At 41.7% G+C, this 27,691-nt stretch overlaps 1 protein-coding gene across 1 annotated transcript; it reads left to right on the top strand.

Moving 5' to 3' along the window:
- Positions 1 to 151: 151 nt before the first annotated feature.
- On the top strand, positions 152 to 23,357 carry Amdhd1 (amidohydrolase domain containing 1). Its single transcript, XM_046419242.2, has 9 exons — positions 152 to 392; positions 4,711 to 4,817; positions 6,117 to 6,181; positions 8,917 to 9,194; positions 10,799 to 11,024; positions 13,610 to 13,734; positions 19,874 to 19,967; positions 20,845 to 21,005; positions 21,809 to 23,357. The coding sequence occupies exons 1-9, from the start codon at positions 256 to 258 to the stop codon at positions 21,894 to 21,896; spliced, it is 1,281 nt and encodes a 426-aa protein (XP_046275198.1). The 5' UTR covers positions 152 to 255; the 3' UTR covers positions 21,897 to 23,357.
- Positions 23,358 to 27,691: the final 4,334 nt, after the last annotated feature.

Below are 27,691 nucleotides of genomic sequence, written 5' to 3'. Positions count from 1 at the left end.
AAAAGGCGACCTAAAAAGACTGAAGTCCGTGATAAAGTTTATTACTAATCGTCAAGCTTGTTGGTATTATTATTGTCGTTGTTACTGAGCTACCGTCCTCAGCGACCCAAGGGCAGCGTCTACTGGCGCCCGCCCCGCCCCGCCCCATCCTCCCGGCCTGGCAGCTCAGCTTGCGGACCCGCTGGGGACTCCGCCATCCCGCTCGCGGCTGGAGCCCGGTGGCCTTCCCGAAGGAGACTTGAGACGCCCGGCGACATGGCAGGCGGCCACCGCCTCCTGCTGGAGAACGCGCGGCAAGTGGTGCTGGTGTGCACCCGCGGCGAGCGCTTCCTGGTGGGCGATGCTCTGCGCAGCCTAGCGGTGCTGGAGGGCGCCAGCCTGGTGGTGGGCACGTAAGTGGCCGGCGCCCAGGGGGAAGGCTGCTAGCGCCCAGCGCCCAGGCGCTGATCAGCATGGGCTCCCGCAGCTTGCTGTGTGCTTTCAGGGGAACCGGTTAAAAGCTTTCCTGCAACCTAAAGAGACAGTGGCAATCCTGTCCTTTAGGCACCTGGTGTGAACATGTTGGACTGCTTTGGGTTGTCTTCCGTGAAAAAATGTGCTCAAACTGAGGGCTCCATTAGAATACATCAGGTCCCCGCCTGTGTTCTAAAATACCACTGTCCCAACAATCAGAGGGGTTTCATGGCCTCTTCTTGGAGGTGCAGCCAGGGACCACCTTTGTCAGATGGACTGGGATCCATCCTTCCTTCCTTCCTTCCTTCCTTCCTTCCTTCCTTCCTTCCTTCCTTCCTCCCTCCCTCCTTTCTTTTCTTTTTTTCTTAAATAGGTTTTTGACTCCACCCTCTATTTCCCGACTTTTTTTTCCCCTTGTACCGGGGATTGAATCCGGGCCCATATCCCCAGCTCTTTTTTATATTTTGAGACAGGATCTCGCTGAGTTGCTTAGGACCCGCTAACTTGCTGAGGCTGGCTTTGAATTCACAATCCTTCTGTCTCTGCCTCCCAAGTCTCTGGGGTTACAGGGGTATGCCACCGCACTCAGCATATTCCCAGACCTTTAAATCAACACCTCTGGGGATGGAGTTCTGAGATCTGAACATTTAAAAAAGCACCTCTCCGATGCCGGTGAGCACGCTGAAGTCCAATAACAGGAAGAAAAATGACAGTGACTTTGGGTGACAGGGATCAGGATTTGGTCTGATTAAGGTATTTTCGGTTATTCTCTCTTAACCTTCTGAATTCTGGGTCAAATGTGAATAAAAGAAAAAAGTTTGGGAGGGTGACCTGGAGTAGGATTGGAATGGGTTTTGCAACCTATCCCCAAGATGCCGGCTAAGATCCAACCAGATGTGGCAAACAGACCTCTGCTTATCTGAGGCTGCTCACTATTGCATAAGAGCCCCGATTATAGGAACTTTGGTTTTGTTTTCAATTAATATGGGAATAAAAACAGTGTCACTCTCGAAAATTTGTTAAAATCAGAATTGCACCCTTGCTTGCAAAGTTAAGACAATATCTACCCCAGGTAGAGAAATAGAGGATCCAATATGATATCTTGGATTCCAAGACATTCTATATCATGTTCACATCAAAACCATATAAAACAAAAATGAAACAGGAGGCAGTTGGCTTTGGTTTGGGAAGTGGTTTTCTTGCCTTGAATCTGCTCTATGGTTAGAATTTGTTGGATTTATTATATTAAAATGCAGTTACAGGAATATTCAGAACTTTACTGCTCAAATATGGCTGGTACTGGATTGAGTGAATCATTTAGGTAATTGTCTCAAATTTTCACATCATTTCCTTATGCAGAACCTGAGTGTTCAAAGACAACCTGATCCTGCTTCTTTTTTGGTAGACAAGAAAGCTGGGAGTGAGAGTGAGGGGAAGAGGGGTACAGAGAGGACTGGAAGAAGTTCCATTTCAAACTCTGGAAATGAATGGGTTTTGATGGTGTGTTCTGATTAGAATGAATCTCACCCAGTGAGATCACCAGCAGTCAATTCCTTCTAGGCTCTAGACAGAGAAAACAAGTCCTGAAAAACAGAAAACAGTTGGAGGAATTCCAGAAACTCCCCCTTCCTAAAATTATCTCAGTGATTATCTGCCATGCAGCCTAAATTCCACCGGTGGGCTGTGTGTGTGTGTGTGTGTGTGTGTGTGTGTGTTTTGTGGCTAATCTTGAAGAAGTACCAGAAGATGTCAGAAGAGAAGCACCAACTGTCACTTCCTTTACAAGTGTCTCCTCCAAAGGCTAAAACCAAGATGGAAATGTCATAATGAACAAAAGAAGTAGGAATGAGAATATAGATTCATCCACAAGGGCCATTTGTTATAGTTCTTCAGAGAGGCAAAATAAATTAAAAAAAAATGGAAATGTTGAAGCAAAAACCTATGAGTGCTTTGTCTTCCCTCTTGGAAGCCAGTAAGAGTCAGGTAGATGATGAATCTAAAAAAAAACAGGACCTTTTCATTCATTCATCAAACATGTACTGAGCTGTCAGATAGTGCTGAGCCTTAGGGGTGCAAAATGGCTGAGACTGGTCCTGCCCTCAAAGAGCCACTTCTATTGAGGGACAAGGTGCATGAAAAGATCATTGTGATACTGAATGGTAAGCGCAAAGGTAGAGAGGTATGTGCAGGGTAGGGCTTTTAAGAACTGTGCAGAGAGCCACCTAACTGATGGGAAGGGTGTCATATTTATCATATTTATCTGTAAATTAAGAACAGTTTTTAGGTTTTGAGACAGCCTATATGTCAATTCTAAAGTTTCACAAAACTCTTGGAGAGCCACTTGAAGCACTGAGCTGCCCTTGTCATCCTCATTATTATTTTCATGTGAGGACGGTACTGCACGTAGCAGTAGGCTTACTGGTTTGCTTTGCTGCTTTCAGAAGATTCTGTAGAATTTTCCTTTCTAAACTTTGCAAAATAAGAAGTAAATAAAACAATAGCAACATACCTATTCTCTTTTTCCCTTAAAAAATGACCTGTAGGTATATTTATTGTGGAAAAGTGAGAAGTAACAAAGAATCCCAGCACTATGTACATTATAATGCACCAATGAAAAATATGGAAAAAAAAGAAAAAGTGAAAAAAATACAGATGCATGAGAAGAAAAAAAAATGAATCACTCAAATTCAACATTTAGTGAACCAATGTTGACATTTAGGTGCTTCTCCTTTCAGATGTTTTTCCATTTAGATAGAATTGCATAAACATACATTTTATAATGAAAAGAAATGTATGTATACTGTTTTTATACCCTGGATTTTTTTTGTATGTCACTTAGTAATAAATAAACAGTGAAAATCTCACCAATAGTTAACACTAATAGATACCTTTGTCATAGTTAATGTCTACTTAAAACATTTTTAGGAGAATACTTTTTTTTGTTTTCTTTGATAACTGTCCTTGGACACAGCCTTTGTTCAAACATATATTTTGGAATCTACTGATGAATGAGTAGCCATAGATGGTAGATAATCATGTGATTAGTGTGGTCAGGAAGAGGACCCAGTGACCTCAAAAGTCTCCTCCCACACAAACTGAGCTGTTAGAGATTTACTTCTTAGGTTTGGCCCTGTTGAAACACAATCCCTCCTAAAGCAGTGTCAGTCATTAACTCTTTTCTGACGGTAGTTTATCAGGTCTTTTGTCCCATGGCTCCTGGTTAGTGCAATTTCCTGCCAAATGGGACATGGTTCTTAATAGAGAAGGAGAAAAATAGTCCTGAGAGCATTTTCTTTGACCTTTCCCATTCAAGGGTCAAATTCTAACCCTGCTGGTCTTTTCCACCACCAGGTGGAAAGTCTTTCCCAAAGACTCACCGCACACTAGGAAGACTATTGAATTGGGCTAGATGAAAGCTGTTAGTGACAAAGAGTTGTATAACTCAGGATATAAAACCAAATTTCAAATTTTAATTTCTTATTCTATCCTTAAATGTGTCCTCCTCATAACACCCACCATCTCCCCTCTCCCCTGCCTGTTTCATAATAGCTATCTTTTTATCCAGTTTCTGCTCTCCTCTCTTATATTGTTAGGTTACCCAAGCCTTTTCAGTCCCATTTCTGAATCTCTTATCTTCACCTGCTTTTCGAGGCACTTTCCACCTCTCAGGATGAGAGCCCTGAACGTCTATTTTGGAAACACTAATTTGTAGTGAGTAACAAAAACCCAAATTAACAATGACTGAAACAAAGTAGAGGTCTATTCTCTGCTACTCCAGAAGTAAGACTCAGGGCTAGTTGATGGCAACACTGTGGAGTTGTCAGGATCATAGCCAGCTTTTTACAGAGACTACATGATGCAAAATGGCTGATCCATCTCTAGTTATGGATTTCATTCCAGCCAGTGAGAACAGGGGGTGAAAACAATCCTACTGGCTAGAATGTGGTCACATGGCCACACATGGCTAAAGGGAGCCTGGGAAATGTAGTTTTTATTCTGCATGGTCCTGGCTTAAGGTTCTAGTACTGTGAGAAAAGGGGACATTGGTTTGGGAACAAGCAGCAATCTCTGCTACACATGGTTTGACTTTCTGTCTTCAGTATAGCTTGAATCACTTTCCCAAAGACTCAGGCTCAAGAGGGAAGCAAAATAAATGTTAACTGACATCAAGGCATCCCAAAGCATAGTTTAAATAACTAGTCAAATTTATCACAAGATTTCCCCTAAATTTAGTAATATTTCTTTATTTTTCTTCAGTGATGGGTTTATAAAAGCTATTGGTCCTGCTGATGCTATCCAAAGACAGTTTTCCGAAGACACTTTTGAAGAAAGAATTGACTGCTCTGGGAAATGTATCCTACCAGGTACTTGCCTGTTTTTCACAAAGCTCTGAAAGCATTTTTATCAGTTAGTCTAAGAACATAAAGAGGAAGAATAGCAGATTGTTTTAAACAGGGTCTTACAATAGTATGAAAAAATAATAATGAGTCCATGGATTGAATTTTTCTTATTGAATGCCTAGCTGCTTTATAAACATGAGTTCATGAGTTCATGTTGAATCCTTGTAACTACCGTGTGAGGTAGATGTTATTATCTATGTGTTACAGATTAGAAAACTGGAGGTTAGGGGTGAAATATCTTACCCAAGATTGCAGAACAGGTAAAGGAAGAGCTGGGTATCAAATCCACTCGTTTATTCCACTTCTTCCCACTCACATGCTAAAGAGAAATCAGCTGTGTTGTGTTCAAGTTCCGGAATAGTTGGAATAACTTTTTAATCCATTGCATAGGGGAGGCAAGCAAGGCTGTCTCTAATGTTATAAATACTCTAAATTTGTATGAAGACCTAGAGACACTGTAGATATTTCACCCCAGTTCACTTTTAACACAAAAAATCAGTTTATTAACTACCATCTATGTTATCTCTCTAGTATGATTTCACCTGAGAGAAATCTCAAAAACTTTGAGTTTGATGCAAACATAAGGGCTTTATTTTAATTTTATTTATATAAAACTATATATACATTTTAATAAAATTAATTTATATAAAATTTTTATAGTTTAAAAATGTGTATTGTCACATCTGACAGAATCTTTATGTTCTGATTTTTGGGGGCCAGGATACAAAGTCAGGGTGAAATGTCATAAGAAAAAGAAGACCATGATAAGAAACAATCTGGATAGGGACTTTGGATTTAGTCCAATCAGAACCATTTATGAGCTGCTTTAAATATTTGATAACAACACACTTTACTAAAATGTACAGGATAAAGAAAAGTTCCAAGTGATTGCTAAATGTTTTTTCTTAAAGATAGATTCATCTTTCATATTTTTCTTTCTCAAAGTTGCAGTGGGAGTTGAGGGTTGTATTATTGTTCCTTGGTGATACGGTCCTTGGTTTTGCTCAACTAATGGTTTGGACAACCTGGTTTAAAATCTTGTTTGCTGAGCATGGACTTACTGAGTAAAGAAGCTGTACCTCTATATGGTAGAGTTACTTTCTTCCATTAGAATATTCTAGATGAGCCATACAGAGGAAACCTCCCTTACCCCAAGCTGGATGGCCACTACCATGCTTCCCTAAGAGCAGCATGGTGCACACTGTCTGCTGTCGAAGTGCCCTCTGCTTTTAACTCTAAGGTGACCTGATTTATTGATTGCAGGTTTGGTGGATGCCCACACACATCCCGTATGGGCTGGTGAAAGAGTCCATGAGTTCGCAATGAAGGTATGCAATGAATAATGGCAAATCCAAATAAAGCACAAAGTCTTTTTTTCTAAAAAGTTCATAGGCTGTCCACCTTTGCTACATGTTATGTCTTTTTAATAGATATTTTTGCTTGGAAAATGGGAAACAAAAGACAACAAAATGTATTTACAGCTGCCCCAAGTTTTTCTATCATGTGTCGAACTGGCAAACACTTGAAGTAGAATAGCATTTGAAAATTTTTAGCCCTGCCATCCTTTTAGAACAAAGGTGAGCAACTCGCCCACTGATTTTTCCTTTCTTTCCCTTCCCATCCCCCATTCCAAGTCACTACCTACAGGAGCATTTGAAAGAGCTCCAAGAAACGGTTTGAAAATTACCATTCATTGGAGTCAAATGTGGAAAAGTGCTTGACAAAATAATCACAAAAATAAAATGTGCTAAGTTATTCTCTTTTTTAATAAAAAGGAGACTTATTAAGAATTATAAAAGTCTCTGTTAGTTGAATATTATCCTTAGTCAATTCTAAAATCCTTGGTTGGAGCCATTTTCACATTGTTTGGCAGGGGTGGGCCGGGTGCAGCTAAATGGAATTATTTCGGAAAAAAAGGAAAAACTTCTTCAGGTATATTCCTTCTTCAACAAACTAAAGCTGTTTTTAAGACCATTTTATTAAATCAAGAATTTCAGAGCCAAAGCAGCCTTGGAGATGCACAGTCCAGGGCTATCATTATATACATGGAGAAAGCTGGGTCCAGAGTAGAGAAGGTATTTACTGAGGATGGCCCAGCCAGATGAAAACTCTGGCCAGGAGATCTGGGCCCACATAGTCTGTGTCCCACACTCTGTAGTACAGAGTAACTGGAGCCCATGGGACCCCAGGAAGAGCCTCTTTATTTGCTTGAGTGACAAAGGTCAGGCTTCCAAATCTGGTGCCCAAATATTGAGACACGAAAATGGCCCTGGGTCTCTTTAGTGGAGATTTGAAAAATTATAGTGGGGCTCCCTGTGCTTTGTTGTCTCAAACATGCTCAGGGATGTAGGGAGGATTGAGACTTAGCTGGTACACAGTGGGGGCTGACTGGGTTGATAAAATATTGAAATAGTCCTGCAAAGCATTAATTAATTGCTGCTTCCCTGAGATCCCAACTGCCTACACACTATGTCTGCCATCTCTGCCTCTCCAGCACCTTCTTGGGAACCTCTCCCCAGCTCCCTTCAATCTGGCTACTGGCAGACGACTGGGCTTTAGGACAATGTGTGTCCTTTTTTAATTAGTTATTTATTTATTTAAATTTTGGTGCTGGGGATCGTACTCAGGACCTTGTGCATGCAAGGCAAGCACGATACCAACTGAGCTATATTCCCACCCCAATATGTGTCCTTTCTGATCTGGTCAGTTAGTGCTTGTGCCTTATTACTGCTGTTGTTTCTTCTTCTTCTTAACTTTTATTTGCAAAAGTGTGACTAACAATAAATATTTTTAAAATTGTATTTATGCACACACAAACATATAGACAACATAAATTGGCTTTTCTATTGAAATTTTCAAGTTATAAAATTTTGTAAGATGAAGAATTATGGTAAAAAGACTAGCAACATCCATAGGGTGGTTTTTTTCTTTTTAAAATTTATTTGTGGGCTGGGGATGTGGCTCAAGTGGTAGCGTGCTCTCCTAGCATGTGTGAGGCACTGGGTTTGATTCTCAGCACCACATAAAAATAAAATAAAGATATTGTGTCCACCTAAAACTAAAAAGTAAATATTTTTTTAAAAATTTATTTATTTGTTCTAATTAGGCATGCATGACAGCAGAATGCATTTCAATTCATTGTACACAAATGGAGCACAACTTTTGGTTTCTCTGGTTGTACACAATGTAGCATCCCAACATATGTGTAGTCATACATGTACCTAGGGTAATGATGACCATCTCATTCCACCATCTTTTCTACCCCCCCCCACCCCCGCATCCTCCCCACCCTCCCGTCCCTTTGCCCAGTCAAAGTTCCTCCATTTTCCCATGACTCCCCACTCCCTGTTTTGGATCAGCATCCACTTGTCAGAGAGAACATTTGGAGATTTTGTTTTTTGGGGATTGATCGGCTTACTTCTCTTAGCATGATATTCTCCAACCCCATCCATTTACCTGCAAATGCCATAATTTTACTCTCTTTTAATGCTGATTAATATTCCATTGTGTATATATACCACAGTTTCTTTATCTATTCACCTATTGAAGGGCATCTAGGTTGGTTCCACAGTTTAGCTATTGTGAATTGAGCTGCTACAAACATTGATGTGGCTGCATCACTAATAACATGCTGATTTTAGGTCCTTTGTGTAAAGACTGGAGGAGTGGGATAGTTGGGTCAAATGGTGGTTCCATTCCAAGTTTTCTAAGGAATCTCCATACTGCATTCCAGAGTGTTTGCACCAATTTGCAGTGCCACCAGCAACGTATGAGTGCACCTTTCCCCCCACATCCTCATCAACACTTATCATTGCTTGTATTCTTGATAATTGCCATTCTGTCTGGAGTGAGATGAAATCTTAGGATTAGTTTTGATTTGCATTTCTCTAATTACTGGAGAAGTTGAACATTTTTCATATATTTGTTCTTCAATGGTATATCTTCTTCTGAGAAAGTGACTGTTGGGTTCCTTAGCCCAGTTATTGATTGGGTTATAATATCCCCCATGGAGGTAGGTTCTATGCCTTGTCTGCAACCTCCCCTGACCGAGCGGTGTGTTCAGTTGGCAGGAGCCACATACATGGATATTCACCAGGCTGGAGGCGGGATCAACTTCACGGTGGAGCGCACTCGCGAAGCCTCGGAGGAGGAGCTGTTCGGATCTTTCCGGCAGCGGCTTCAGTGCATGATGAGGGCTGGCACCACGCTGGTGGAGTGCAAGAGCGGATACGGCCTCAACCTGGAGACCGAGCTCAAGATGCTGCGCGTGATCGAGCGTGCCCGGCGAGAGGGGCGCATCGGCATCTCGGCCACTTACTGCGGGGCTCACTCAGTGCCCAAGTAATCTCAGCGGGTGGGATCAGGGTGTAACTCAGATAGTGGGAATGAAGCGGAGACTGCGTTCCCCGAGGATGGAGATGCATCAGTACTTTAGCTCTTGCAAGGAGATAAGGCTTTGGAAAGATGTTCTGCTTCTATGACCAGACATTTAGGACAGGTGGTTTGAGGATGGAGCTACATTCAGTTCTATCAGTTTCATCAGTGTTGGAATAACACGAGTCGTTTCAAGCTCTTTTGGTTTGCAAAAAGAAATGACCCTTTGTAGTCCTTTGAGACTATAGATGCTAATGTGAATAATTTTATCTGATAAACGAATTCACATAAAGCAGTAAAGTAGCATAAAAGTAAAGGTTAATAGTAAGATCTTATAGAGATCAAACCTTGTAGTCTAGATGATTCAGAGAACTGCCCCCCCACTGTTAGAAGAACTAAAAAAAAAAAAAAATTAACATTAAATTATAAATATTCCAGGGATCTTTGTTGTAAGTTTTAGCATTTATATTTCTGAAATTATTAAAACTTAAAACTTCACTGAGATATTTTTACACAGCCTGTCTATGGAAAACAGTAGATTTTTCCCCCAAATGAAATAGAAAGTGTATGAGAGTCTGTCCTCCCTGCACAAACACAGAATAAGCAATGTGGTATGGCAAAGTCTCAGACTTTGGAGTGATAAAACTTGAGTTTGAATCCAGCTTAGTTCCCTCTAGCTGAGTGACTTTGAAGATGTGACAGCTTTTTGGAACATGAATTACACATCTGTACACAGAGCTACATACACCCTATTCCTTAGGATTGTCTTGAGAAGTAGAAATAATTTATGTAAGTGCCCATCTCCTCATCATTGACCTCTGTCCACCCTCCAAATGGTGTCACTGAGTGAGAGCTTTCTGTGTACCCAATACAGGGCTGAGGTGTTGCAGAAATTCTCTCCATCTGCCAATGACCCTCCAAGTTCTGTGTTCTTGATTCCCTAAGGTGCAAATCACAGCTAAATAGTATGTCCAAAGTTATATCATCAGCAAGAGGTAGAGCTCTGTGTTTGACTGTAAGAGTCCAGTCCTTTCCAAGATAGGAAGCATTTCAAGGTCTCTTATTGTCCTCTTTGGCCAAGAGAGTGAGACAGGAAGCCTTAGCAGGTGCTTCAGGAAACATCGTGGAGAAAGCAGAAGAAAAAGGCAGGGTGATAACTAGGGCCTAGGTCATGGAACCACAGTTGGGTTTTCAGGGAATTGTCCAGGATGTCTTAAAAGGGTCCTTGATGGAAATTCACCTTTGCAGTCAGGTGGCCTTACTGGCATCCCCAAAGGCAGCATGGGTGTTTTAGCATGGCTGAGTAATTTGCATCTCTGTCTATGAGGTTGGTACATACAGAAACCTCAATACCTCTGCTGTGTTGGCATGGCTCGGCTATAAAGAGTCCTGAGTTTTAGTTTTTTTGAGGTTAGAGGTTATTTACCTATACTTCAAATGCCAGATAACTGTGTATATATATATATATATATATACATGTATACATGTATACATATATATGTATTTTGTATACAAATATATACACACATGTACATATATTTGCCCATGATAATCTCATTTTCTTCCATCAGAGGAAAAACTGCCAAGGAAGCTGCTGATGACATCATCAAGAACCATCTCCCAAAGCTGAAGGCACTTGGCAGAGATGGGGAAATACGTGTTGACAATATAGACGTGTTCTGTGAGAAGGGCGTCTTTGATCTGGATTCTACCAGAAGGATTCTTCAAAGTGGAAAAGAGATGGGGTTACAGATTAACTTCCATGGGGATGAGCTGCACCCAGTGAAGGCTGCTGAGGTATGGCTGAACTTTGGCACATCCTTGTCAATGTGCGTTCTTGCACATTCCTGCCATGGGAAACCTAATCCATCTGTTCAAAGTCGCCTTCTGAAAAGATAGAGAGTGGGGAAACTTGTTTGAACAATGTGCAGATTGGTCTGGTTGGGCCTGGAAAACCCTGACCTCTACTGAAAAACTTACTTTTTTTTTTTCTTCTGCAGATCATTTACTTCTTTTCTTTTGGATGCTGGGGGTTGAACCCAGGACCACACTCATGCTAAGCACATGCTTTACCACTGAGCTACATCCCCAGCCTGATCATTTACTTTTATTATTATTGGCTGGTGGTACTCGTAGAGAAAGAAGTATCTCTGTGATCTCAGTTATTAAACTCACAACATATTTTGGTTGGCACACAAAGCCACACTGGCACAGTACAGTAATTTCACATGTAGCTTCTAGAATCTTCTTGTGGGCAGCATCTGGATCAATGCTGATGGAGCACACCATGAACAGTCACAAGATGGTTTCAAATCTACCTGTCTTGCCCAGGTTGAGTTATTCATTCTTTCAACCTGTGTGCTGGGCACTGTTCAAGGTGTGACGAATTCAGTAGTGATTAGGACAGTCCCTACAACTGTGAATCTAGACATCTCTCTTCTGAACCCTAGAGCTTAAAAACAATTGCCCTGGGTACATAAATACAGCTGCAGACATTCCACCTGCATCTCAAGCACAGCATGGCCAACTAGATGTCTTAATATCACTTCCAGCCTTGTCTTGTGCTTTCTGCCCTAGTGGACAACGCCATCATCCATCTGCTGCCTAAGCATCATTTTGACTCCTCCATCTACCAACGAATCACCAAAGCCTCCCAATTCTTCTCCTATGTCCATTTCTCTCTCCTTACTGCCTGGTTCAAACCACCTTCAGCTCCCACCTGGATTCCTCAATAACTGTCCTCTTGGCCTCCAATCTAGCATCCACCTTAATCCCTTCCCTTAACCCATTCCCTCAATGCAGTTTAACCTTCCCCTCCATCCTTCCCCTCCATTGCTTAGACCACATAAAGGATGAACATGGTTCGAATTAGAACAAATTCCAAACACAGTGTGTGACTTACCAGGATCTGACCCTTCCTTACCTCTCCACCTCCTTCCTCCTTTCACTCCATCCAGCCTCTCTGTCATGAACCAGCCACAAAAATCTACTCTCAATACCCCATGCCTTTGTACATACTGTTCCTTTCATCTGAAGTCCCCTTTCTCTGACTAGTCCTAACTCCCGTGTTTTATCTTAGCTACTTTTCTGGGACTTCTTCCTAGCCCTCTCTAAGACTAGGTTATGGCCTCTCCCAGTCCTTATCCCACTGGGTTAAAATCGCCTCTGGACTATAGCACCCTGAGCGTTGCACCCAATCCTCGCCCAATCCTGGAGGTCAGCACAGCGCCCAGAGTACAGATGGCCTTTCATAAATCAATACTTGTTGAAATTTTGTTGAATGAACGCAAACTGGATGGTCACCAAGATACTGCTAGATTAAATCAATAGAAGTCAATACCCATAACCAGCAAATCGAGTTTAGAAGAGTGAGGGTGAGTCCAAGGTGTAGAAGAAACTTCCCCTGGGAAACATAATCAGTCCTGTGGACCACCACACTCCCCAGAGCCCCAATTCAAAACTTCTTAGGCCAGAGCAAGCTGCTGAAGAAGGGGTCAGCTCTTCCCTGTCCTGGATGTGGCAATACAGCCTCCCTAGGCCACATCAATGTCAGCCTACTCTCCTGTCCATGTCACCTGTTAGCGGGGGCTCTTGTGTGTGCAAACTCACTGGTTGGGAATATAGGACATGAAGATATTCAGCTGAGGGGACCTTTAAAGCAATGCTTCCACCGTCATCAGAGCCGCCCTTTTTCTTTGTGTGCTTCTAATAATCTAGCTCCAGCTTCTCACCTGGAGGGAAATCAAGTTCAAGTTGATAATCTCAAATTATTGATATAATTCCACATTTTTGAAGTGTATTCTCCCAACTGGTATGTTTCGCAGAGTGCAATGACATTCCCAAAACACACATCTCTGTTGTCTTTTTATGATGCTATGATAATTATAATTTATTTCCCTCTGATCTGTAAGCTTCGTAAAAATTTCTGTTTCAGAACTGTCTGAAAGCATTTTTGTTTAAAACTAGTTTTAAAAGTAGCACCTAGCAACAGGGCATGGTGGCACACACCTGTGATTTCAGCAACTGGGGAGGCTGAGACAGGAGGATTAAAAATTTGGACCGGCCTCAGCAACTTAGTGACACCCTGTCTCAAAAGCAAAAAATAGAAAGGGTTGGGGTGTGATTCAGTGATGAAGTGCCCTTGGGTTCAATCCCTGGCACCAAGAAGAAAAAAAAAGTAGCACCCAGCTAATTTTCAAATATATGTCAATTATAAACCATGTGTCCATTGTGGGGCTTGTGCTTATTATAAGAGGGAGTTGACGAGAAATCTTACTAATAGAGTGTTGTTTTCTTTTTGTAGGAAAATCGGTTTCAGGGTGCTGTATGCTTTGTCGTTGTGCTGTTTGTTAAACCTTTTCCTCTCTGCCCATCCTGCTTAGCTTGGAGCTGAACTGGGAGCCCAGGCAATCAGCCACCTGGAAGAAGTGAGTGATGCAGGCATCACTGCCATGGCAACGGCCAGGTGTGCCGCGGTCCTTCTGCCCACCACGGCGTACATGCTGAGGTGAGAAGACCGGTGCTCACCCCGACACGCAGGTCAGCTGTGGGGACATAGACTTCTAAGGAGCCTAAATTTTATGGCACGGCCCCTACAAATCCTGAGAAATGCAAATGACGGAAACTAGCTCAGGAAGATGCCAATTCTGGATAAATGTTCTTAAATTAATTACCCTCGGGAAGGAGCTTAGCCCAATTGCCTTTGGGTGGTGAGATTGTTGAGGAAGGTGATGCCTTCTTTTTCCTTTCTTCCCCCTGGATTTCAGAAATTTCCAGTGTAAAAAATCAGTATGCATTACTTTTATCATCAGAAAATAATGAAACAGCAGGGCTGGAGCTCAATGGCAGAGCACTTGCCTAGCATGTGTAAGGCCCTGGGTTGCCAGGAGTGGTGAACGCACGCCTGTAATTCCAGCGGCTTGGGAGGCAGATGCAGGAGAACCACAACAGCCAGCCTCAGCAACTTAGAGGCCCTAAGCAATTTAGCAAGACCCTGCCTCAAAATTAAAAAAAAAAAAAGTTTTGGGGATGCAGCTTAGTGTTTAAGCACCCCCTGGGTTAAATCCCTGGTACCAAAAAAGAAAATAATGGAACAGGTTCTATAATTTTAAGAACAGGCATAAGATCTTAGGGATATTCATTCAACAAGACCCAGAATCTGAATGAGATGTTTTCTAAACGGGTGCTGATAGTCCCATGATTGAGTACCAGAATCCTCAAGACCCCTGGGAGTGGGAGGATGAGGACACATGTGAATTAAACTTTGTAAAAACTTCCCAGAGATTTTGCTGTGGGCCCTCTATGAACTGAATACTCCTTGCCCACTGCTCTAGTTCTGCTGAACATGAGATCTGAGGTCCTTTGACCCTTTCCGTGGTACCACTTCCGTGACAGCTGCCAAGTCAGTGGTTTGGGAAGCCAGCATTCAAGAGTCAGTTTATTAGCTGGATATGGTGGCACACACCTGTAATCCCAGAGGCTTGGGAGGCTGAGGCAGGAGGATCGAGAGTTCGATCTAATCCACCCATGCTCCTAATCATCCTTCGATACACAGAGCAGCCCGCCACAACAGAGAAACATCCAGAACGAGTGAGACATGAACTGTGCCAAGGTTGAGAAAGGCCAGGCTTCAAAGTATTCTTAAGAGGGAAAAGAAAGGAATATCTCAGTGGTTTTTTTTTTCCCCAATGTATAGGATTACATACACACATCTTTATTATTAATATTTACTTAGTTTAAGAGTGGATGCGATGTAGGCTCCAATCAGAAAATGCCAGTAACAGTTCTTGGTTTGACCAACTGCTTCTCTTACAGATCTGGATAGCATCAGTCGAAGTCATCAGTCAATATTTAATTTGGCTAATCCTCCACCATTCAAGGAATAAATTCTTATGCACACCAAAAAAAGTCTTTCTTTCCTTTATCTTTACTCTCTTAACATGGAACAAAAGTCTGAGACCTTGGCACTGGTAGGCTGATAGGCTTGTGTCCTGTTTGGACCACAAGGGCAGTTAAAGAGGCCTCACTCCTCTCTGACTTCTCTGTTCCTGTATTTTTTTCTGAGAAATATAATCAGGAGAGACCCTCAGGGACCCCTGCTGTACCCTGAGCTCCCTGTTTTTGTTGTTGTTGTTTGGTTTTTTTTTTTTTTTTTTGTACTGAGGATTAAACCCAGGGGTACTTAAACACAGGCCACATCGCAAGACCTTTTTGTTTTTTATTTTGAGACAGGGTCTCACTAAGTTGCTTAGGGCCTTGCTAAGTTGCTGGGGTTGGCTTTGTCCTTGTGATCCCCCTGCCTCAGCCTCCCGAGCTGCTGGGATTACAGGCGTGAGCCACTGCGCCTAGCCTGAGCTCCTTCTTGATTCTCTCTCTCTCTCTTTTTAATGTATATATTTTTAGTTGTAGGAGGGAACAATACCTTTATTTTATTTTTATGTGGTGCTGAAGATCGAACCCAGTGCCCCACACATGCCAGGTGAATGCTCTACCACTGAACCACAGCCCAGCCCTTGATTCTCATTTTGACAACAACATTACCTAGTGCCACTGAACAGCTTCCTTTCACTGTGTATTTTGTGAATATTTGCATATAATATTTATTCAAGAAATACTTGCCTTCATTTTTAATGGAGCCCCTTTAATACTTTAAGAGGCTCACTCCCCTCCCCCTAGTAGTTCTAGGAGGGAAGAGACAACTGGAATGACCTCCAGGGAAGTTCAAAGCTACAGTCATCCCTCTGATCTGCAATTTTGCCTTCTGAGATTTGCTTATTCCTGGTCAACTGTGTTCCGAAAATATTCAATGAAAAAAATCCCAGAGAGAAACAAGTTTTAGTTTTAAATAATTTTTATCACAGAATTTCGTTATGATTGTTCTAGTTAAGTTATTGTTGTTCATCTCTTACTGCACCTAATTTATGAATTCAACTTTGTCATAGGTAGGTATATATAGGAAATGCACAGTATATATTGGGATTTGGTACTATCTGAGATCCTAGGCATCCACTCGGGTTCTCAGACTGTATCACCTGTGGATCAGGGAGAGGCTGACTACATTTCCTTGTACCCACCTCTGCTTCACTTACATGTCATAGTTGGGGAACATTTTCAGTGGTCCTACAAGTTATCATCCCAGACTGGAAATACTTCAAGGACAGGAGTCGTCTCTGCACTTCTCATAATTTATTAATTTACACACCAACCTGTGTGCTGAGGCCTGCTGGCTGCCAGGTACTATTCTAAGTACTGGGGATGCAACAATAAATGCCAAAGTTCTGGTCCTGAAGGAGCCTGTCTTCTAATGGGAGGCAACAGACAAGGTACTGAGACAAATGAATATATAAACCTTGGGTGATGCAAAGTGCTATGAAAAAGTCAAAGTCAGGTAGATGAATAGGGAGTGCTGGTGGGGAGGGGGCTTTGATGTGAGGTTGGGCTGTGATGTTCTTAGGTTGGTCAGGAAAAGGCTTTTTTTTTTTTTGTACTAGGGATTGAACTCAGGGGCACTCAACCACAGAGCCACATCTCCAGCCCTATTTTTTATATTTTATTTAGAGACAGAGTCTCACTGAATTGTTCAGCACCTCGACATGGCTGAGGCCTCCCTAGCTGCTGGGATTATAGGCATGCGTCACTGTGCCTAGCAGGAAAAGACTTCTGGATGAGGAATGTTCCAGCACAGATCTAGAAGTGAAGGAGTGAGCTATCCTCTCTCTCTCTCTCTCTCTTTTTTTAGAAGGGCGGGATTGTTTAGGAGAGTGTTAGGAGAGTGTTCTGGACCCCAACAGATGGCCAGTGAAATGGTGGAAGAACACTGGGTGTTCTGGGAGCAAGAGTGAGGCCCGAGAGGCCCGAGTAAGGAGAAGGCAGTAGCTGAGGGCAGAAGGAAGGGCAGACTTGATCAGCTTTGAGTCCTGGGGAGCCTGTAAGATCATGGGAGGCCACTGGAACATTTTTCAAAAGCTCAGTGACATGACCTGACTTATTTTTCCAAAAGCTTCCTCTTTCCGCTCTAAGGAGATTAGATATTAGGGTTTTCCTGAAAGCAGGAAAACCTGTTAGGATGGTCTTACAAATATCCTGGCAAGAGGGGAAGGTGACTTGGATCCATGCTGGTAGCAGGGGGTCTGCATATTATTTGGAATCTGGATATATTTTTAAGGCAGAGCCAGCAAGATTTTTCTGATGAATTGCCCTGTGAGAAAAAAGATTAAAAATAGGAGTCAAGGATGACGAAGGTGCCACCCAGCACTCGCTAACTGGATGCTTTCTGAATGGCTGGCTGCATCTATGACCCACCATGTTTCACTGGGCACCGTACATGAGATGGTACTCTTTCCATTGAAACTACCAAGAAGTGCCTGTATTTGGGGGAAGGAAACAAAAGATTAATGCAACAAAAACACAATAATGAAAAATTAATGAATGCCTCCAGCAAGTCTATTGAGCAGCTGTTTGTGCCAGACACGGTACCGGTGCTGGGGGTGCATTGATGAATGAACGGATAGATGGTCTGGGCCTTTAGGAACTTGAGTCTAATGCACAAATTCTGGTAAATGCAAACAGACCTGGGAGAGTTCTGAAGAGAGCTATTGTTCTTGGCTGGAGTAAGGGGTGTCGGGGAGAATGGGCAGCAAAGGGCAAGACGTGTTCTGGGTTTAGATGACTGCATCTTAGGCATTTTAGACGAGGAGAATGGCAAACTCAGAAATGTCCAAATAGGGAACTCTGATGGTTGGGGTGCAGCATCAGGTAGGGTAGTGATGAGAAATGAGTCCCTGAGAGAAGGTTGGGCTCAGCTTTCGGAAGGTCTCAAATGCCAAACTTAGGTGGACTTTATAACTATTCGGGGGCATGGCTATAAACTTACTCTTTGCCACATTCAGAACACTCCTTGAACATCACAGCTTCCTTCATCCAAGCAAACATATTAAGTAAAAACAAGGCTAGGTCCTGCAACAAACAAATCATCATTAAAAGAAAAGAAATAAAATAAACTAGTCCTTTCTGCCCATGGTTCTTGGCCTCTGCTAGACTTGCCAGCTGTAGGGGTAGATGCAATAGTCTAAATAGTCTAAATAGCTGTATGTAACAATCAGTAAGCAGTACTGTTCCATCCGAGGCTGAGGATCAGTCCAGGCATTATCATGAAGCAACAGCAAGCAGTCTAGTCCTGTAAGGGCTAACTGAGGAGTGTGGGGTGCCGTGGGAGGCCAGAGAAGGTGGTAGCCAAAAGGGATGGTTGGGAAGCCTTCCCAGAGGGGGTAGCCTAGGCCTCCACCACGGGCTACAAAGACTGCTGACTCAGCACAAATGATCTACAAGAAACTGCAACAAACCCCAGCAGAGTTTCTAAAAAGCTGCATCCCTAGGAGGACCCTGTCCCTCCCTTCCTTGCAGTGCCTGCCTGTGAAAGCTCAAGGCTGCAAGGAGAAAGTACTCTTTGTTCCAGCCCAAAATCTGTTGATAGGCAGATAGCCCACCCCCACCCCCAGACCTTCTTATAGCAGTTACTTTTAAAAGCTTGTGATTTTAAGTTCTTTCTCTGCCTCTTTGAGATGTAAATCTTCTGCAACCCAGAACTGTCTTCTCTAAGGACCTGAGAGCCCTCTCTTTGACAGGCAATCCTTCCAGCAGAAAACTTTCACTGTGTTCCCAGGGCTGGGGCCTCTTGCTCTAACTAGGCCCCTGCCTCCCGCCTAAGGGTACAGGTTTGAATCCCCTCCAGATAAGCACCAATTAAGGAACCCAGAGCTCACAGACCAACCCCAAGCCCCCAGGGTTTTGCAAATTGCCACTTCCCTGACTGTTAGAGTAACTGCTGCTTTTTCATTTCTGCTCCCTCAATCTCTCTCTAAAACACCCAGTTACCTCTTCACAAGTGGAAGTTGGTTCCATGACTATTGTACTCTTCCTTATTGCAATAGTTATTATTGAATCCAGTCTCTCTCATCACTTTAACTAGTATCTGGTCTGTTTATTTTTGACCTAAGTTTTGAGTTAGGTCCTGAAGAAGGTAGACTCTTGCCAAGGAGATCTAGGAGATGCCTAATCCAGAAACACAAACATTTCACACATTATATTCTTTAAATAGATCCTACCCAAAAAACTTTTAAATAGGACTTACCAAAAAAAAAAAAATATATATATATAGATATAGATATAGATATAGATATAGATAGATAGATAGATATAGATAGATAGATATAGATAGGAGGGGCAAATGGAAATTAATAAAAAGTAGCATTATGCTAACCTCATTAGTTGTTTAATTTGAAAGTAACAAAAAGTTTATCAGATTTTATTAGAAAATTTTTATTAGTTTATTGAAAATCATTTGTTTTGTAAATGATATTTTTCTCCCTTAGCAACAATCTCTGAAGATGCATACAAAGATTGACAAAATAAATGACCACAAATTAAATAATAGCCGAGTAATTCCAAAAGCAAAACGAGAAAACCAAGAGAAAACCAAGAGTCGTAGAGTGCTGCTTCACTCCACCACCGATCATGTAACTTGGAACTTCTGTTTCTTCTTCCAGAGCACAGTGGGGTTGACGGTCTCAAGTTCTCTTCCATTCTAAACATCTGTTTTGTGAAAGTTCCAACTCTGGAGACTGATCTCCTTTTCTTGTTCCCCTTAGACTGAAGCAGCCTCGAGCCAGGAAGATGTTACATGAAGGGGTGATAGTTGCCCTGGGCAGTGATTTCAACCCGAATGCATATTGTTTTTCAATGGTAATTATTTTTTCATGTGTTTTTCTGAGCATAGTCTCTACCAAGCATATAAATAATTAAAAAATATTTCACCATCTGTTAAAATGTATAAGTTATGAAAATATTTCCCTGTAAAACAAGAAAGTGTAGACAGTAGAATAATTGGATTTCCCTGCACCACATGAGTGCCTCCAGGCTTGAAGAAAAGAGAGAAACTTCTATTTGCATTATTTTCTGATTCAGCCTTGAGCATTATGGTTTTACATTAACCAATTTTCCTTCTCTGGAGCAAAGCAGAAACTAAAAAAAGATTTTAATTATTAAGTGTGAATGGAAAATTCATCTTCTACAGAAGGTCTTGAAGAGTTGTAAATGAATATTAAAAACACAATTCTTTTTTTTTTTTTTTGTATTGAGGATTGAATTCAGGGGCACTTGACCACTGAGCCATATCCCCAGACCTATATTGTATTTTATTTAGAGACAGGGTCTCGCTGAGTTGCTTAGCACCTCACTTTTGCTAAGGCTGACTTTGAACCTGCTATCCTCCTGCTTCAACCTCCAGAGCTGCTGGGATTACAGGGGTGCGCCACTGTACCCGGCTAAAAAACCACGATTCTTAATAATAAAGAATATTTTCCCAAAGCATAACAACCTTTATGTATTTAGATTTTCCCATAGTAATCCAGCAAGTTCCACCTATATATTTCTTGTAAGGTGCTGGGGTGTGGGTGCGGGATCAAGCCCAGGGCCTTTTTTTGCTGAGCACAGACCCTGCCACTGAGCCACATCCTCAGCCTGGACAGTCAGTAATCTACATTTACTTGTTGTGCTGTGTGTCCTGAGAAGAAGTTGCTATTTTGTCCCTTCCTTCAATGCTTTTCTTGTCCTGCCTTAGCCAATGGTCATGCATCTGGCCTGTGTGAACATGAGAATGTCCATGTCGGAGGCCTTGGCCGCTGCCACCATCAACGCGGCTTATGCACTGGGAAAATCTCACACGCATGGATCTTTGGAAGTTGGCAAACAGGGAGACCTCATTGTCATCAATTCGTCCAGGTGAGTGTTGTCAATATGGCTATTTTATTTTATGCCCACTGCAGATATAGATGAGGTTTTAATTCTGTTTGCAGTAATCTTAGTATCAGGCTTTGTCTAGACTCAGACACAACCCACTCCTCTCTCTCTTCACCCGTTTCCAACATCTGCCTCCCTGGGCCAAACCTCAGTGGAGACCGAGTTTTCCGGTCTCGTCATCTGTCTCGTATGTTTCATGGATTTCCAGGTCTTGCTCTGTTTACTTGGACTGTGGACCTGGAGTGTCCTCTGGCCTGTGTTTTTGTTTTTCTGCTTGGTTCCTGACCTTCTGCTTGCTCCCAGCTCCAACATGTCTGACTTTTGAGATCTACTTCATTCCCAAATCTCCCACGCATCTGCTGCTGCTTGGGCCTCCGCTGTGACAATTTGGGTCTTATTGTTCTAAATCCACAATATTGTACATGTGCTTGACCTTCATGTGCTGATCACAGCCCTTGGACCCCGTATTTAACAGAGGAGAACGGCTGTACAGTTCTACCCTTTATGGTAGGAATTCACTCCTTCCATTAAAAATAATGAGTGGTAATTCATGTTACCATTTGTGCACCATGTAAGGAAGAAAATATTATAAGTTCAAGTTCTTAAATGACATTATTAAACAACACTTTATTTATTATAGACCAGTTATATATTTACCACTTTTTTAAAAAGCTCAAATACCAATGGACTTGGTATAAATCAAGTTTTTAAATGCATTTGCAGATCATGCACAGTGATGATTTTGACTTGTATCCATTGGAAAAAAATGTTTGATTTCTTTCTAGATGGGAGCATTTGATTTACCAGTTTGGAGGCCATCATGAATTAATTGAATATGTTATAACTAAAGGAAAAATCATCTACAAAAAATGATAATCTGGAAGGAAAGAGAAGACACTTCCACTGTGTCAAATCAGTCAATACATCTGTAAGAGATGGTACCTTAGTGGTTGACCAGAATCATGTCATTTAAATCTAAATATACTTCATTGTATTATTAATTCACTTGAAAAGCCCAAGGAATTGATTCGAATCAAGGGACATGTAAAAAGGTAAACCCATGGTGCTGATAATCTGAAATCATTAAATGGTCTCACAAACATTGGTTTTAAAATTATGAAGATCGGGGCAGGGGTTATGGCTGAGTGTTAGTGCACTTGTCTGTCATGTGTGAGGCACTGGGTTCGATCCTCAGCACTACATATAAATAAATAAATAAATAAATAAATAAATAAATAAATAAATAAAAGGTATTGTGTCCATCTACAACTAAAAAGTATTTTAAAAAATATTCTGAAGATTAATATAGTGGGGGAATCACAAAAATACCTTTGAGGGAAAAGCAGACTTGGCTTGAAATGTCCATTTTATTTCTGAATCTCAAATTTCAGTTTTGTTTTTTTTAAATTTTTATTTGTTTTAATTAGTTATATGTGACAGTAGAGTGCATTTATGCACTTTGATATATCATACATAGATGGGATATAATTTCTCATTTGAGTGTACATGTTGTAGAATCGTATTGGTCATGTAGTCACATATATATATATATATATATATATATATATATATATAGTAATAATGTCTGTTTTATTCTACTATCTTTCCTATCCCCACATACCCTCCCCTCCCCTCCCTTTACTTCCCTCTACCTAATCTAAGGTAATGCTATTCTTATCTAGTGCCCCCAACCTTATTGTGAATTAGCATTCCCATATTAGAGAAAATGTTCAGCCTTTGGTTTTTTGGGATTGGCTTATTTCACTTAGCATGATATTCTCCAACTCCATCCATTTACTGGCAAATGCCATAATTTCATTCTTCTTTAAAACTGAGTAATATTCCATTGAATATATGTGCCACATTTTCTTTATCCATTTATCTATTGAAGGACACCTAGATTGGTTCCATAGTTTAGCTATCATGAATTGAGCTGCTATAAACATTGACATGGCCGAATTCATATTATATTTGGTGAACATTGTGGGATGGAAGCAAATCCAAGTGATATGCCCCAAATTGAGCTAAAAATATAGCCTTTTCTAACAAGCAAATAGTATTTTCTCTCCTTACACAGTTTGTCTTTCTAGATGCTCTTCAGATGAACTAGTGTCCCCAGGGGACAGATGTCCTTCCATTAATACTGTGTTTTCAACCCTAGCCATGAAGTGTCGTGGCGGAGTTCAGGATTCCTCCCTTTACACAGGGATACAGGAGCCTTTTACATTTTGATCAACCCTTATAATGTAGTTTTTTAAAATTGTTAAGTCTTTGATTCTCACTAGTCCCTAAAAAGATTTTACAACTCTCAATAAATATTTGCTGTTGCTGTTACTATTGTTCCATACAGCCCTGGGAGTAGATCACTGTATTGTCTATCCGAGTTTTGTTTTGTTTTAACAAAGTTGAACAAACCAATTGCAAAATCATTTGCAGAGTGAATGATTATTTATATAAATGGGTATTTTTAAGCCATGTGAGTTTACTGAAATCTTTTTAAAATGTTTACATTAGCTTTATAACCACAGCTTCATTGTCAAATTTTGTCCTATTTATAAAAAGTAATTTGTCAAGTAAACATTAAATACCAAATTATCACCAAATTTAGGTTAACAGAGCCTGAATTAGAGAGACTTTACCGTATTCGGTATAAACCAAATCGAAATGCCCATATTAGTCAGTTTTTGTTACTAAAATGAAATACCTGAGGTATGCTACTTATGAAGAAAATAGGCTTAGTTAGATCAGAATTTTGATTGCTGAAAAGTTCTGAGTATGGCATGGGTTCTGGCAGGGGTCCCCTTTGGCTGTGTCAACTTATGGCAGGTTGCAGTGGTGGGAGTTTGTGTGAGAGGAAGCAATCACATCTGGATACATGGAACCAGAGAGGGATTGTGTGAGGCCAAGCTTAGGCTTTTGTAATAATGGCATTGCAAGAACTTGCCAGAGTCCCAGTAGAAAGGCCTTAATTCTTTCAAGGACCCACCACTAGATGACCTAAAGACCTCCCATTATGCTCCACCTTCCAGAGGTCCCACATCCCAACATTGCCACAGTGAGAACCTGGTGAGACAAGCAAGGTTAGGTTCTTTGTCTCGGGAACAATGGAGGGTGAGAGCAAAGTAACAATTTGTTTTTGAAACAGAAAGGAGCAGAGCTCCCACAAGGGAGGGGTCCTGGGTGGGTTGCCACTGAATTGCTGCTGTCTAGGGATTTATATGGCATTGCTGGATGGGACCTTTAAAGCTATTCGCTAATGACTTTTAGAGAGAGGAGTTTCTGCATCCAATTAGAGTGAGACTCTCAGTAGTCATGTGCCCCCTGTCCAATCAGGACGTTGGTCAGGAGCAGTTCATGTGCTTGGTCACCCGCTCTCTGGTTCATCAGATACTTTGTACAGGAAGCTGGGCATGATGGGATAAGAAGCCTGGAATTATTGCAATGCTGGTCCACCCTGGTCAGCATATCTTCTTTCTGGCTCCTGCTCTCACAAGCTTCCAGCACACAGACCCTTCTAGGACAAACCATATTTAAACCATAGCAATATCCCTGGTGGGAAAGTTAAGGGTAACATTGCATGTCATTGTCCCTGCCTCAGGGGCCTTTGGCCATCTTGTGATTGGTGAAAGAATCTTGAAGATAGATACAAAAGCCAAAACCAAATGTTAGATCTGCCCTGGGACCCAAGTCACACAGGATTATACCCTTTCAGCTAAGGAATGAGAACACCTGCTAGGAGGTGATCACTCTAAACAAAAAGAGAATTCGTATCTTTTTCAAGTGAAAGCAGAAGAGGGTGCCCACCTGAACCACCTCGGTCCTCCCAGGCTGTGTGCTGGGAGCTTACTAGAAGTGCAGGACCTTGACCTCACTCCAGACCTGCTGAATGAGAATCTGCACCTTCACAAGCCTCCAGGTGATTCACGTGCCCATTAAAGTCCCAGATGCACTGGGCTCTAGGCCCCGGTCGGTCCCACGGGTCTTCGCACTTCCTCAAACACATCTTTTGAGTCAGCTGTTCTGGGTTTTGCAGGGCTGTTCCCTCTGCCTGGGATGCAGTGTCTCCCTGGATCTACAGAGGAGATATGTTCCAAGACCCCCAGTGGAGGCCTGAAACCACTGATGGTACCCAAACCCTATCCATAAGGCACTGTTTTTTTTCCCTCATACATTCATACCTGTGATAAAGTTTAATTTATAATTTAGGCAAGTGAAGAGAAAAACAATAAGAAAAGAAAAATTTTAACAATAAGCTAATAAAAGTTACATGAGTGTGGTCTCTCTTTCTCTAAAATATCTCATTGTCCTGCTGAGCATGGTGGCACACGCTTGTAATCCCAGCAGCTCAAGAGGCTGAGGCAGGAGGATCACGAGTTCAAAGCCAGCCTCAGTAAAAGTGGGGCACTAAGCAACTCAGTGAGCCCATGTCTCTAAATAAAATACAAAATAGGGATGGGGATGTGGCTCAGTGGTCAAGTGGCCCTGAGTTCAATCCTTGGTACCTTCCCTACTACAAAAAAAAATTTTGTTGTTCTTTACCTTTCCACTTGAAGCACTTTACAGCTTCTCTTTGGCACATCTGAACTGCCAGCAACACAACTCTTACACTTTGGGGCCAGGATTAAATAAAATAAGGGCCACTTGACTGAACACAAGTGTTGTAATACTAGGTCAGCTGGACTGATTGCTGAGAAGCCTGCTAAGATGCATCCTGGACATGCTGGGCAGTGGGATGCCCTGGATGCTCCAGGTGGGATAAAGTGAAATGGCTTGAAATGTCATCATGCTACTGAGAATGCAGGACAACTTAAAACCTGTGAATTATTTATTTCTGGAATTTTCTATTTAATAATATCAGGCCACAGTGGACTGCAGGTAACTGATACCATAGAAAGCAAAACCGTGTAAGGGGAAATGACTATACTTTGCTTCTCTAGGGGGGGATGCTGGAGCTGGCTGCCCCTCCCCCATGCTCCCACACCTCGCTAGCCTTTATAGCCTTGTGGCTTAACTCTTTCCCATTTGATGGTGAAGTAACAAAGCTGCAACCTTGTCATGCCCCCAGAATCCAGTGTAGTGACAGATGATCAGTGAATGATTAATGAATGACTGCAGAAACTTAGATAAGTGGCAGTGAAAATTATTGATCAAGATACACTGTTAAGCCAGGCACAGAGGCACCCAGTGACTTGGGAGGCTGAATCAGGAGGATTGCAAGTTTGAATCCAGCCTCAGCAACTTAGTGAGGACCCAAGAAACTTAATGAGACCCTGTCCCAAATAAAAATAAAAAGGGCTGGGGATGTGGCTCACTGTAGTATAACCCTGGATTCAACCTTCAGTACCAAAACAAAAAGTCAAAACGCTGCTAAGCTTGCCCACCCAGGATGCAGTGCAAACGCTTACTTGTGAGTGGGACAGAGCATATGAATTTCTTAATAAAATGTCAAAGGATGATGCTCACGAGAAAGTAAAGTGTAAAAGTAAAAATAAAGAGAGAAACAATTGAATGGGGTGGGGAAGGGCAGCTTTGCTTGGCTTGGAAGTTTGGGGAGCCTTTTGATGAGACAGAAGGGCTCTACAATGGTGTGGAAAGTCGTGAAGTGTTCTGAGGATTCAAGAGACCAGTTGAAACTTCATTCTAAAGGTCAGGGGAAGTCACTGAAAGATTTTGCACAGGGGAGAACAAGGACGAGAGTCTTGTAAAAAATATACGTGACTATATGACCAATGTGATTCTGCAACCTGTACACTCAGAAAAATGAGAAATTATACCCCATTTGATTCAAATGTATAATATGTCAAGATCATTGTACTGTCATGTGTAACTAATAAAAAAAAGATTAATATGGCTTTGGTGCACATAGTAGGCCCTTAAATATTTGTTGTATGAATGGATTCAGCTACAAAGCTGATCAGATTCTTTGGTGGAGAGAGTAGAAGGTATCAGATACCAGAAGTTCAGGTGGAAGGATGGCTCAGCAAGATGTGATAATCCCTAGCGTGTGCTTCATTGAGCTAAAAACAGCAGCTCTTTCAAACCTTTTAAAATTATCAGAAAATTTAAATTTCCCTTTAAGAAAGAATATTGTGTTAGGTAGGGTAAAACTTGAAAGATCACAATTCACTATAATATGAATTTTTTTTTTTTTTTTTTGCCAAGAACCAATTGTCACTCGTTTGGGGTCCATATCAGTTCTAGTGAGATAAGGATGCACACGTTAGATGCTGTGAGGAACACGCAAACTAAATGAGACGCTAAAGGAGACAAAAATCTGGGCTTTGATTTCATCTTGAACTCTTTGTCTATCTGTCAAATGAAGAGGTTGGATTCCTTCCATCTCTGAACTTCTGGTCCTAAGTTGGGCACTGCCTTCAGGAAATATATAACCCAATTAGAGCAGCAAGATAGATGGATATTAAAAAGTAGAATCAATGCCAGGCAGGATTAAGAGTTGGTTCTCTTAAAAGAATAACACTCTAATGGAACATACTAATGGCATTATTTAAGTCTGGATTCCCCACCAAGCCCAAGCGTCTTGGCCTTTCCAATAGTAAGAGGTTGAAGGATAAAGCCAAAATGCCCGCCTCTTGTTTCCCCCAATTTTTCCTGCAGAAGCTACGATAGACATTGGGCACCTGGTACCCAGGTGATGGAAACTACCACTG

The sequence above is a fragment of the Marmota monax genome, unplaced genomic scaffold (assembly GCF_021218885.2).
Source record: "Marmota monax isolate L192 unplaced genomic scaffold, Marmota_monax_Labrador192_F-V1.1 WCK01_AAM20220418_F8-fsc00036, whole genome shotgun sequence".
Classification (NCBI taxonomy): Eukaryota; Metazoa; Chordata; class Mammalia; order Rodentia; family Sciuridae; genus Marmota; species Marmota monax.
The sequence above is the reverse complement of the archived record's forward strand: the minus strand, read 5'-3'. Positions and strand labels throughout refer to the sequence as shown.

Coding starts and splice junctions, on each gene's coding strand:
- Amdhd1 (XM_046419242.2), top strand. CDS start 256: ATGGCAGGCGGCCACCGCCTCCTGCTGGAGAACGCGCGGCAAGTGGTG. Junction 393..4,710: donor GCCAGCCTGGTGGTGGGCAC/GTAAGTGGCCGG, acceptor ATTTTTCTTCAG/TGATGGGTTTATAAAAGCTA. Junction 19,968..20,844: donor ATGCATATTGTTTTTCAATG/GTAATTATTTTT, acceptor GTCCTGCCTTAG/CCAATGGTCATGCATCTGGC.